Raw genomic sequence first — 11,876 nt, forward strand, 5'->3', positions numbered from 1 at the left:
TTGCTGTGCTGGTGGTAGGTAAGTGGAACATCCTCCAAGCAGAGATGGTAAAGGGACTTTTAACAGAGCTATCCTGAAACCAAGACTGATTACCGGATGGTGTGTAATATATATAATATTGTTTCTGAAATAATTTATCGGTAGTTTGTGTTAACCCGGCAAGGTGTCTCCCACGATGCTGTTTTGGTTATAGGGAATATCATTTGTCCTAACAACTCCCAGCCAGAATGTGTCCTAACTTGGGGGGATGAGAGTTGGCATCCTGCAACTACCTGTTGTCTGCCCATTCCAGCAATGTTTGATACATACTATATTCTGAGTCTTGGCCGGTATATGAAAAGGTGCTGGCTGAGCATCATGTGAGTTGTAGTCAGATATAGGACACTTAGACTCTGGTGTAAGGTGTCTTTTGGTGAGATCCCCCAGCCTGTTATGTAAGATCTGCATCATATCTTCGGTTTTATATACCCGTGTCTTCTGTTTGTACTTAATTTGTGTTTAGCCGTTTAAATGTCCACGCTTTACTGAGAAGGTGGTAGATAAGTAGAACAGCCTCCCAGCAGAAGTGGTAGATGCTAATACAATGGGTGGTACGATATGGTTCCTTTATCTAAAACGAGACCAACGACTGATTAAGGTCTGAGTGTTTACAGCAGGAGAAATGGGCAGCTAGACAGCCGAACGGGGGCTGATCTGCTGTTTCTATGTCTAAGGACCCTCTGCTTGCTTTGGTGAAACAACTAATTTCTGATAGTTTAAAAGCACCTCCTTCCCAACTCTACTGGGCGATGGAGCGGATACGAAGCTGTGTGTTGAACCATCATAAACCTTCTCTATAAAGTAGGGGGGCTGCCAAGAGTAACCAGGTGGCTCCTATACATTTTCTAAGTATAGAGGGCAGTTCTGGTGCGAGGTGGTAATCGGAGTAATTGCCCCAGAAACCAATGAAGCATCCCTGCTCTGGAATAATTCTTTATAAATTTACACAGAGACGCTACAGCGGGGTCCTGGTCCAAGTAAGTGGTCTCTCTCACCCATCACTGCCACCAATTGCCCCTCCAAGCAGAGGAAGCTTCGCGCTGCAGCCCCTAAAGGTAGGAACTTTTTTAAACTTTTTTATTTATTTATTAATTTCCAGGTACAGATTGAAGACTTTACATGAGCGTGCGTTTCGCTGATGGGCTGGATGGGTCTCTAGAATATTCATGTTACCCGGCAATGGCCCTTCCTCGGTACGCTGACCTCGAGAGTCCAACATATCGAAGAAACGGCCGCAGAGAGGAAGGCTGGGAGCACCGACGGTAAATGCCGCTGCCAAAAGAGCGAGCGAGAAGCTGTACAAACCCTTTATAACGGGGCATTTCGGGTCTAAATATTTACCAATAAAGTGAAGCTCCCTGTACGCATCTTGCTCTAGACCTGATATTTGCCCCTGCAGCTCCTTTGTGAATTACCCCACCGATCTTCTACTACTACTACTCGGCATCCAGCCGCAGGTCGGAGTTTAGAATGATTGGTGGGTTTTACTTTGCATACTTTTTAAATTAACCAGCTGTATTAAAAAAAAAAAAAAAAAAAAAAAAAATTAAATTAAAAAATTCTGCATCCGTATTTTTCATTAATTGATTGGCGGATCTCTTACCTGTTAAGTTTGCGGGTTTGATATTTGTAGTTATAATTCTCCGTATTATTTTTACCATTTATGGGCTGTATTCTGCAGCTCTGAGCCGTGTTATTTATTAATATATTTATACACATTTTTCTATTTCTTTGTACATTGTCTTCTAGGGACCCAGAAAACATACAATATTTTTTTGTAAATAGTGTGTGTGTGTGTGTGTGTGTGTTGGTTTTTGTCTCGTGACTCTGCCACTGATGCTGTTTTTGCTTTTTATTGTAGAATTGGGAACGCTGACCTTAACGGACTCAAGCGAGTCCTGCGGTGCTTTACATGTCTGTCTCTGGCTTCTTCTGTGACCTGGATGAGTAGTGGATCTTCTCATCGCCGGAGTCCTAGAAGAAGAAACTTTTTAACCCTTTCCCGACTGATAGAGGCCAAGGACTCAGTTACTCATCGGTTTCCGTGTTTCTTTAGAGCGCGGTGCGACGGTTTAGGATGCCATCTCATACGGTGTCTGTTGGATGCTTAGGGGGAGCAGGGCTGGTGGTGAAAATAAACCCAATGAATTAAAGTTGGTAATTAAGGGGGCTGATTGCTTTAGGGAGGGCCAGCTTGGGTTGGGTAGCCTTTTTCCCTTCTGCACATGAAATAGTCATTTAAAAGCTGCATCGTGTGTTTACTCGGGTAAAACTAATCTGAAACTTGTTATAAGTAGATAAGAATAGAAGAAATCATAGCGGGTCGTTGCGTCCACAGCTCACGTCTACCAGCGAGCGGTTTGGGGAATTGACGGTAGCTCCTTGTACAATCCTGCATATCAGGACAGAACTTTAAGATATCCCTCGGCTTGGCCCGGTGGGAATGGTTATTCAGACAGGGCTTAATGCTAATGACCGGTCAGTAGGAGGGGGGGCGTCACTTAAAGCCCCGCCAAGCATCACCTGAAACCCACGGGGGGCACCCAGTCTTTCCATGAGAGAACATGGGAATCGAGGCTTGCTGGGGGAGAGATGACCATCGCGTTACCCTCAGGCAGATATATTATAATAAAATACTTTATTATAGGGTCCATTCAGTACCAGGAACGCGGTGGGAGGGAGGCGTCCCCTTCTGTCCAGGCTTCCTATATACATCTCTAAGCAGGAATCATCGGGATATAACACGACCCCGGCATGGAGGTGTCTAACGTCAGTCTTCTATTTATTATTATTACTACCCGAGACCTTGTCCTTTTCAGACATTTAGCGTAAAATTCAAAGTGGAGCTGGGTGTGGATGTGAGAGACTTAGCACCCAACCCAAAGAGATATTCACTAAAATAGTTATTTCAGATCATTTCATGATGAAGGGCCAACGCTGGCAGGTTTACCCCAGCAAGAAGCTGTTCCGACCCTGAATAAATCTTAAATAGGAGGGTTTAACTATACATTATTCAGGGCCAGCCAGACATCCTTTCCATAGCATACAATGAAGAATGAGTTAAAACCCACAAGACAGCCGCTCTCTTTAGTGAATACACCCCTACAGTCCTCACTGTGCATTAAGAAGCCCCGTTCCCAGTAAGCTTCTGCTGTAGGAAAGCCTTTTCTGGCCCTATATAAAATGTATAGTTAAAGCAGCGGCGGTACACAATACCACACCGTGACGCAACACGACGACGCAGATAACAGAACGTTTGTTCATAATTCCTATAATCGGCAGAGAAAGAACCATGGAGACGTATACATTTCATTTTAAACTTATAGCACATTCAGACTGGGTGATCGCTGCTGCATGAATAACCTCGCACATCAAGACCCCACATATTCCCGAAAAGGTCTGACGCAAGATGAGCAAAGGTGGATTTGTAGCCGGGGAGAATAAGTTGATGCCGTTCTGTAACCTTGGCCAGGCTGCACCCGACATGGCAGAAAGCTCCTGAGAGCAAGTACTGAAAAGAATAATTACTAAAGACCCCCGGCACAGACGATCCTCCATCATACCCGACGCCAGTGGACTCGCTTCCCGACAGGCTGTATTTGCCGGGTGATATTTCTGCGGCACTTTGCCGGCTAATAAGGCAGGGGGTGGAATTTATATAAAAGCACCCATTGCCTGCGGAGATTTATTCCCCCCCCCCCCACCCATGCAAATCCATTAAAACATTCCAGCAATTCCAAGAAAAACATTCAGAGCAAGTTTTATTGGTATTGACACTGCAAGGATAAGCGATACCCTAACCAAGCATACTTTAAAAGAATATCCACTGCAATATATTCTGATCACTCAAAAACACACATAGAAATATAACATAGTAATTAAAAGCCCCCCCCCCCCGCCAAAAGAGGAGAAAAATAAATAAAAAATATTGGAAGAATGTGCATTAACCTCACCCTAGTCAGCATCTCGAAAGTCGCGGTACTGGAGGGGGGGGGGCGGTGTATAAATAAATATTCACAGTTTAGAGGTCCGAGCACTTTTAGATGCGCTTCTATTTTAAAGGCAGAGTTACTTGATCCTGCAAGACAATGCCTGATTTACCGGCAGCAACTCAACTCGCGCTTCCAAATCATCAATCCATTCCGCCAACATTATAACGAGTTTCCTTCGATCACACCCATGCCCAAAGTTTACCATAGTTGAGAATCCATTGAAATATATAATATATATATAAATAATTATTTTATTATTTTGTTTTTTAACACCTGGAGTTAGCTAAGCAAGAGGAGAAAATTTTTTTTTCCCCCCCAAGTTTTTTGTCCCCCCAGCCTAGAAAAGGTAGATGCGCGATATGGAAATATCACTGACGTGCATAGTGTTTTTAAGTCTTAAGAAAAATTATATATAAAAACCGGATCTGTTATAAATATAGGTTTTTACTTCTGATTTGCAAAAGATAGTTGTGACACAAGAGTCTAGTTAAAGAGTTACAATAATCTTAAAGAGGAAAAGAAAAAAAAAGAAAAAAAAAAGTCTAGACTGTCGAAATAGAATACAGCCACCTCTGTGATAGAATCAAAGAATTAATGCATTGCTAGTGCCAATTTCAAAAATACTGAAAAGTGGGAGAAAAAAAACAAAAAAAATTTGTAAAATTAAAAAAAAATAAAAATAGTGGATAGTGTTTGCCACGTGAGCAATACATTAGAAAATTCACTTAAATCGGATTTTAGTTCCAGTACAGGCAGCTATGATAAAAGAGGCAGTGCGTTCTGTAAAGAAACGAAACTCATTCAATAGATTAAAAAAGGAAGGGGATTCCACAAAGTAATAATAGTCATCCCCTACTAGCAACAGGAGAGAGGTTTAAAAACTATACAAGACAGTTAAAAAAAAAAAATTAAATTAAAAGCAAACGCAAACATAAAAAGTATAAATACAGATAGCATTCACATTCAAGGTGTAGAAGACGGCGTTTCGTCCTTGAATGGGATTCCAATAGCGTGGAATCCCTTAATCCTTAGATTGCCATAACAGCCTGGATAGATGTTAATAGGAAAGAAAATAGATTAAAAAAAATAAGATAAAAATGAAATTAAAAAGAAAACGAGCAGCAGCACTTGATGAACGCGTTCCCGGCTCACGCTAGAATATTCTCTTGCGCTTGAGGTAAGAGTCCGCGTAGTGGCCGCCCAGGCCTTGTGAGTGCTGGCCAACATAGCCCCCTTCCGGGCTGGGCTCCGGAGAGGGGATCAAGTGCGAAAAGCCTCGTTTCTGAGCTCCGATAGGGGTCTGTTGGAGAGCAGAGAGATGAGGTTAAAGGCGCAGGAATTGACAGGTTTAGGGTAGAACGGAGACAATAGATGGTGGAAGAAGTCACCTTGAGTCCATTCGTAGGTGGAGCATTCTGGTCCTCGAAGCCCATCGCTACTCCTCCAGGGCTACTTGGAAGCGCACCCACTGCCTGTGGGACAGAAGACAAGGAGCTCGGTTCATTTCAGGAGAAGGAGTGAGAAACCCCCCTGCCCATCAGGTAGAGAATTTTTTTTATTTTTTTTTAATCTAGATCTGGTGCATTTTGGACAAACGCATGAAGAGGAAGAGAGGATGGGGGGGGGGGAATTGCAAATAGACTCCATGGAAGTATGGCTGAAGTGGCCCTTTAACGCATCTCCAAACATTCATCGCACCCAGATGTTCAGAGCTCTTTGTAGATGGATATCTGATTTTGTTTTAGATATAAATTGACTCCCGACCAGGGCGTTGGGTTCGCTTCACACGCTTACCTTATTCAGGTGCGTTTGCTGGCGCCCAGCCTGCAAGCCACTCGTGAAATAAGAGGATGGAGACCCAGCGCTGAACGGGGGCAGGGGGGCAGGGGTACTATTGCTGCGATTCCGAAACCTGGAAGGTGGGGACGTCTGCAGACAAAGTATACCAATAAATAGATAGCCAAGCCCAATAAGAGATTTAAAACAGGAGTTCAGAGACAGCAGCAGAAACCGAGACCCCAATAATTACCCCAAAAAAAGGTATTGATTCTACATAGATGTCTTTATAAGAGGCAGGGTACTATTAGTGTGAACTGAAAAACTGATCTTGCTTGTGTAAAATGTGGCATGAGCTTAATCTAGTACCGTTACAATAAAATACCGGTGTCAATATTGTGCATGTAATTTTTGTATGTCATACTATGGCATAATATAGTGGAAATAGCTTTTTTTTTTTTATTAGGAATCACCATTTCCTGTTGCCCTTCATATTAATGGCATTGGTAGGTTATGTAGGATACCATGAAATATATATATACACATATAAAACAGGATCAGTCATGTCGGAGGGTCAATAGAAAACCAAAAGATTAAAAAGAATGCAAGCGACTAATTCTTGGTGACTTGGCTTCTAGATGACCATGAAGCCATCCTATGAAACCTGTACATGGAAAGCGCCATGTAGAACGTCCTATACAGCAACAAGAAGCGCGTGCCCTTTGCCCACGAGTCACACGGTTCATACATCACCTTTAGCCTTGGCTCAAAGCCTCTCATGTTTGGGACAGTGCGGTCTCTGTTTTGAGAGAACATGTGAGGTGTCAGCTCCTGAGGAGAGAGAGAGAGGGGTCTGTGTTAAAGTAGAATAGGCTACAAGGTATATCTTGACCTTTATATGCAGAGACAAGAAAGTCTCCAGATTTTGCCAGCCCCAGAACACTCTGCTCACCCCTGGATATTCGTATGGGTAGCCTTCTGGGGGAGTCAGGATCGAGTCCGATATGGAAGCAAGAGGGGTTCTTCCATGAGGTTTCATCTTATATAAAGGCGGCTTACTAGATGCACCTGCACGTTGGGGGAAGAAACAAGGCATGTGTCCATATTTTAGTATCTGCTCACCAGGTTGAAGGACATGTCCTGTGTGCTCCTCACATACCCAGAGATCCCGTGCTGCTGTTCCTGCCATGGAAATTCATGAATTGAGAAGAGTTCAGATCTCTTGGTGGATCCCCCAAAAGGGAAGCCTGTAAAACAAAGCCAGATGCCGGATCTTGGTCACTCCGTACACAAGTCAGGGGCAGAAGGGCAAAGACAGATTTTTCAATGGAAAAAAAAAAAAAAAGGTTTTACCATAGGCTCTCCTGGCTTTTGAAGTCCAACCAAGGAGCCCATTGCAGGAGTAGGAGGAGGACTCTCCCACTCGGATGCCATCGGTCCAGCAAACTGGGGTAGAGGTGGCGTTCCTAGCTCGGAAGGGGTGCCAGCTGGATTACCCGTCACAAGAAACAATATATATTGGGTTAGATTACTTTATATCTGAATATCAGAAACATTGAGAAAGGAAAGAACCGGTTTGTCTGCAGCAGCAGCAGTCGTAGACCACGGCCTTCCTCAGTTACCACTTACTTCACTAGTCAGTATGAAGGGCTGACTCAGCCCTGCATAATGCATGGTTTATTGAGCGATTAGATTTTTAAGTGTTTTATTGGTGGGTTATACAGGGTTAGACAAACTCATAATATCTTACCAAGTCCTAAATCAGACATGGGTGGTTTCGTAGTTGTGGGGGTAAGCTGGGGTGATAAGCCCACCGATCCATACAATGCAGAGAGTGGAGAGTCTCCCAGAATACCAGGTTTCTGCAGAAGCACATCAGTAATGCAAAAGTTAAACAAAAAGTGTCAGGGGACGCACAGCAGAATACACCAACACAGTAAGTCGCATGTCAAGCTAGTTTAGTGCTCTTAACAAATGATATTGAGAGCACCAACCTGTGTTGTCTGGGCCTGCAGTACCAGCTGCAGCAGAGCAGTAGAGAGCGCAGGACTGGAGAGAAGCGGCATGGTAGGGGGTGCGCCAAGGATTCCTGCAACAAAAAAAAAAACACGGGTCGATTAAGAGTTAAAAAGAAAATCAGTAGCTGGGATTGGATAGATCCATAGACATAGATAGAAAGCACCAGCCATGGCATCATCTACCTTGCTTACTCCCGGCCACGCCGTGTAGCAGAGGGTTTAGCAGCAGCTGCAGCGTGGCAGGAGAGCCCAGGCCGTTTAGGATCTGGAGGAAGTTGGGCTCTGGGAGAAGTCCATTACCGCGATTCAACGCCTACGGGGAAGACAGAAGAAAGGAGTCAGGTGGCAACTACGCTTTAAAGGAGCAGTCCAGTTCCCGAAACAATACGTGTTGGAGTCAGATTTCAAAGGTGAACCCAACTCGTGCGGCCCAGATGAAAGTTCTCTCTCACACATGCGCATGTTTACACACAAAAACAGGGGAGAGAAGTCTCAATTTCTGAACTCATAACCAATAAAAACAGATAAGAATTTACAGAGGGGGGGTTTTAAATACTCGATAACATTGAGCCCGCAGTAAACATTCAACACCCTATACAAGGCCACGGGCCGCACAGAACGACACGTCGTCCGGACACCCCCCGTGTATCCGGCTAGCCCACTCACCGTTGCTTGCGCGGCTATGAGAGCCGCCAGCATACTCCTGCCGGGCGGGCCAGGGGCACAAAACGAAACCCGGACATTACTTCCAGCCACCACGGATCCAGCCATCTGCTGCTGGACGACTTCGGTCACAACGTCCGACTCGTACTCCACGACGGCAAAGCCTTTAAACTGCCCGTCCTGACCGTAAGCCAGCTGAACGGAGCAGAGAGAGATTAGAGGGACACCGGGGAACGGAGACTTACCTCTGATGTCATACAACGTCGTGGCAGGGAACGGGATTCAAGCCCGTCACTAAACCGTGTAACATACAGCATCCCCGAGAACACGTTACAGGTCTAAATCACAGATCCAAAACATACACATCTGCATCAGAGGAGTACATACCAAGAACCTCGACGTAGTGGAGCACAAGTCCCAGGCAACTGGCCAAGAATGTAAGCACCAGAATAGGAATAAGGGTTTTCCTGAATTACGAGGCACAGAGGACAGGTGGGGAAAGCTGAAGACAGAACGTACCTGGCAGAAGACGGGAGAGCATGTCTTGGAGAAAGCCTCCCTGAGCTCACCAGCATCGCACTCCTGTAACTGCTCCACGCACAGGCAGCGGGAGTGCAGCAGCTCGTACGTCAGCTGACTGACATCCGACCAATGGACATACAGGGTGCGCGCGCCCAGCTGGCGCCCTAGAAGGTCAGATTTGGCGCGGGAGGCAGAGTCCTTCTTCATGTACTCCACGAAGCCGTAGCCCTTGGGGTGGCCAGTGGCCCCGTTGTATACCAGGAAACAGCGCTCCAGGTTGCCGAAGGGGCGGACTAGATCCTCGAACTGCTGCTGGGTGTAGCCGTGGGGCAGGTTGGCGATGCAGAGGAGGGCATCGGTGGGCTGCAGCTGCACGGAGATCTCTCGGTCGCGGAGACGCGTCTGGTGGAAGCGGCGGATGGCGGACTCCGCCTGCTCCCCATTCAGCAGCGTTACAAAGGCTGGACGGGAACAGAAATGGGAGTGAAAAAACCTTCTCTACCGGTCCACGGATTCACCTTAGTTTTAAACACAGCATGGATGATCAGGACATGTCCCTAAACTTGTGAAAGCCTCCACCATGTATGATCAGAAAAATAAAAATCACATGGAAGCCATAGGAAAGGGTTAAACAGAGCACAGGGAGAAAGATTTAGTGAAATATTCCTGAGCGATTGTGAGAATGAAGCGTAATGCCTTCCAGCACACGCGGGTAATACAGAGAGGGAATTAAAGTATGCATGGGGCAGGGATAAGGTAGTTTGGGAAGTCAGGCGAAGTATCTTCCAGCAGGTAGAAACATGGAATCTTATCCGAACTTACATTCTGATTTAGCTTTTCCTTTCTGTTCATCCGGCAGACAAATTAAGCTATTTTAATTTAAAAAAAAAACGGAAAAAAAAAAACTGCACAATAATTCACACTTACCAGTTCCTTTGTATTTATCCACAAAACAGTATTTCAGCTCATATTCCCGCAACAGATCGTGGACTTCCTGAAGGAGAGGAAATAATAAGCGACATTAAATTACAAAATAAAGCTAAAGAGTGCGTTGATTTGTCGCACCATCATATTCCGCAGTGTTGTACAAATTGGTAAACAGGAGCTTGCAATCACCTTCTCCCCGAGAAGCGAACCAGCTGTAAGTAAAGATATCACATCACGATCTATGACATCAAACGTGCAATTTATTAACTCAGCACCATTACAGGAGGGGGGGGCAGACAGACGGGGGACACGGTTCCAGACTCAGGCCCCTGGCGGAGCGGGTGAGGTGGGGGGGTCAGGTGACAGCAGCAGGCGTGTGCCGGGGGCAGAGGAATTCGCGCAGGATCCCATTGTCAGGGGGCCACTGAAAGGGGCGCGCGGCGATCATACGATCCAACGAGACACAGCAGCCATATAATGTATAGAAACGACAGCGAATAATACATGCCTGTTACCCGGCCGGAACATTCTGTACATTATATAAGCATATATATTATATACACGACGCACGGGGCGAGTAAAGGCTGCAAAGGAAGAATGATTTCAGAAATAGACAGTAAAAGTTTATTTTTATCATTTAACAAAATGCAAAGCAAGAGAACAGAAGAAAAATCTAAATCAGGATTTGGTGCAACTGGCCTCCAGAACAGCATCACATACACATTGTGTACATCTATATATATATATATATATATATATACACACCCACATCATATCACTACATACATATCTATATACATACACACCATGTACAGCTTTCTATAGCACCATCATATCACAGGTTTATGTACATCACATACATATATATATATATACACAGAATGACCCTAAAACACTTGTCACGCAGATGACAGGAAGGACAGACTGGAATACCCAGCACATAAAGGGCAATTATTAACCGACCTGCTCCATACTTAATATGCTTGGCATTCTATACACACATATACATATAGACAGACACTATACAGAAGTACGCATTATACCGTATAAGTGTACAGTTATATAAATACATACATATTATATATATATATATATACACACACACACACACACACACACACACACACTATATACTCTATAGGACCCCCTGACAGCCGCTCACCTGGTTGCTGATGTCGGTTGGAAGGCCCTTTATCAGCACTTTCCTCCGGTTTTTCACCTCCCGTTTCATCCTCTCCACGCGGCTCCTTATCTCCTTCGGGTCTAGGCGGGTTACCTGCTCGCCTCCCTCATTACCCTCCGCGGACATCCTTCCCCGGCTCCCCGCAGCCGCTCCGACTCCACTCTTAACGGACACGGCCGCCGCCATCCTGCCAGGGGACTCCATCAGCCTGGGAACAACACTACAGAGACGCGCTCATTGGTCGAGTTTAAACCGACCGCACAGGCGCCGGCTGATTGGTCACTTTGGAAGCTAACCCGCCTCTCACCGTGTTGTCATGGTTACCGGAGGCGGGGCTGGAACCCAGCGTGGCTTTATAACGGGTGCGATTACATCATAAAAATAAATAATTCGAGGAAAGCCTAGAAATCGTTCTCGCTGACGTCTAACTGCGTTTCAACGAACATTTCAAATATCCGAAGAGGGTGTGGCCAGGGGCGTGACTTGGGGCGGAGCTGTAAAGGAGTTATAGCTGTTCATATAACTGGGAAAGGCATTTGGAAGAAAGATGTATTTAGATTACACAATTCTATTTAAATTTGTGAAATTTATGATTTATGCAGGTTTTATAAATATTTTTGTGACTTTTATGTCTGTAGAACCCTGCGATACCCTCATACCCAGCAAACACTCAGAGCTCCGAAAAAGAAAAGTGGTCCCGGCAACCATCCACTAAACGGTGCGCCACACGCTCCACGTCAAACCCGACCCGACCGC

The 11,876-nt window shown here is 45.3% G+C and overlaps 1 protein-coding gene across 1 annotated transcript; it reads right to left on the minus strand.

Annotated features, from left to right (window-relative positions):
* Positions 1 to 5,184: 5,184 nt before the first annotated feature.
* LOC149277911 (ribonucleoprotein PTB-binding 1-like) lies at positions 5,185 to 11,306 on the minus strand. Its single transcript, XM_089502556.1, has 14 exons — positions 11,100 to 11,306; positions 9,938 to 10,004; positions 9,008 to 9,471; positions 8,492 to 8,683; positions 8,009 to 8,138; positions 7,802 to 7,896; positions 7,558 to 7,669; positions 7,161 to 7,294; positions 6,967 to 7,054; positions 6,760 to 6,875; positions 6,561 to 6,635; positions 5,826 to 5,960; positions 5,420 to 5,503; positions 5,185 to 5,331 (listed from the first exon to the last, which is right to left on the minus strand). The coding sequence occupies exons 1-14, from the start codon at positions 11,304 to 11,306 to the stop codon at positions 5,185 to 5,187; spliced, it is 2,046 nt and encodes a 681-aa protein (XP_089358682.1).
* Positions 11,307 to 11,876: the final 570 nt, after the last annotated feature.

This window comes from Sceloporus occidentalis, unplaced genomic scaffold (assembly GCF_023333645.1).
Source record: "Sceloporus occidentalis isolate IW3139 unplaced genomic scaffold, rSceOcc1.0.p SCAF_205, whole genome shotgun sequence".
Classification (NCBI taxonomy): Eukaryota; Metazoa; Chordata; class Lepidosauria; order Squamata; family Phrynosomatidae; genus Sceloporus; species Sceloporus occidentalis.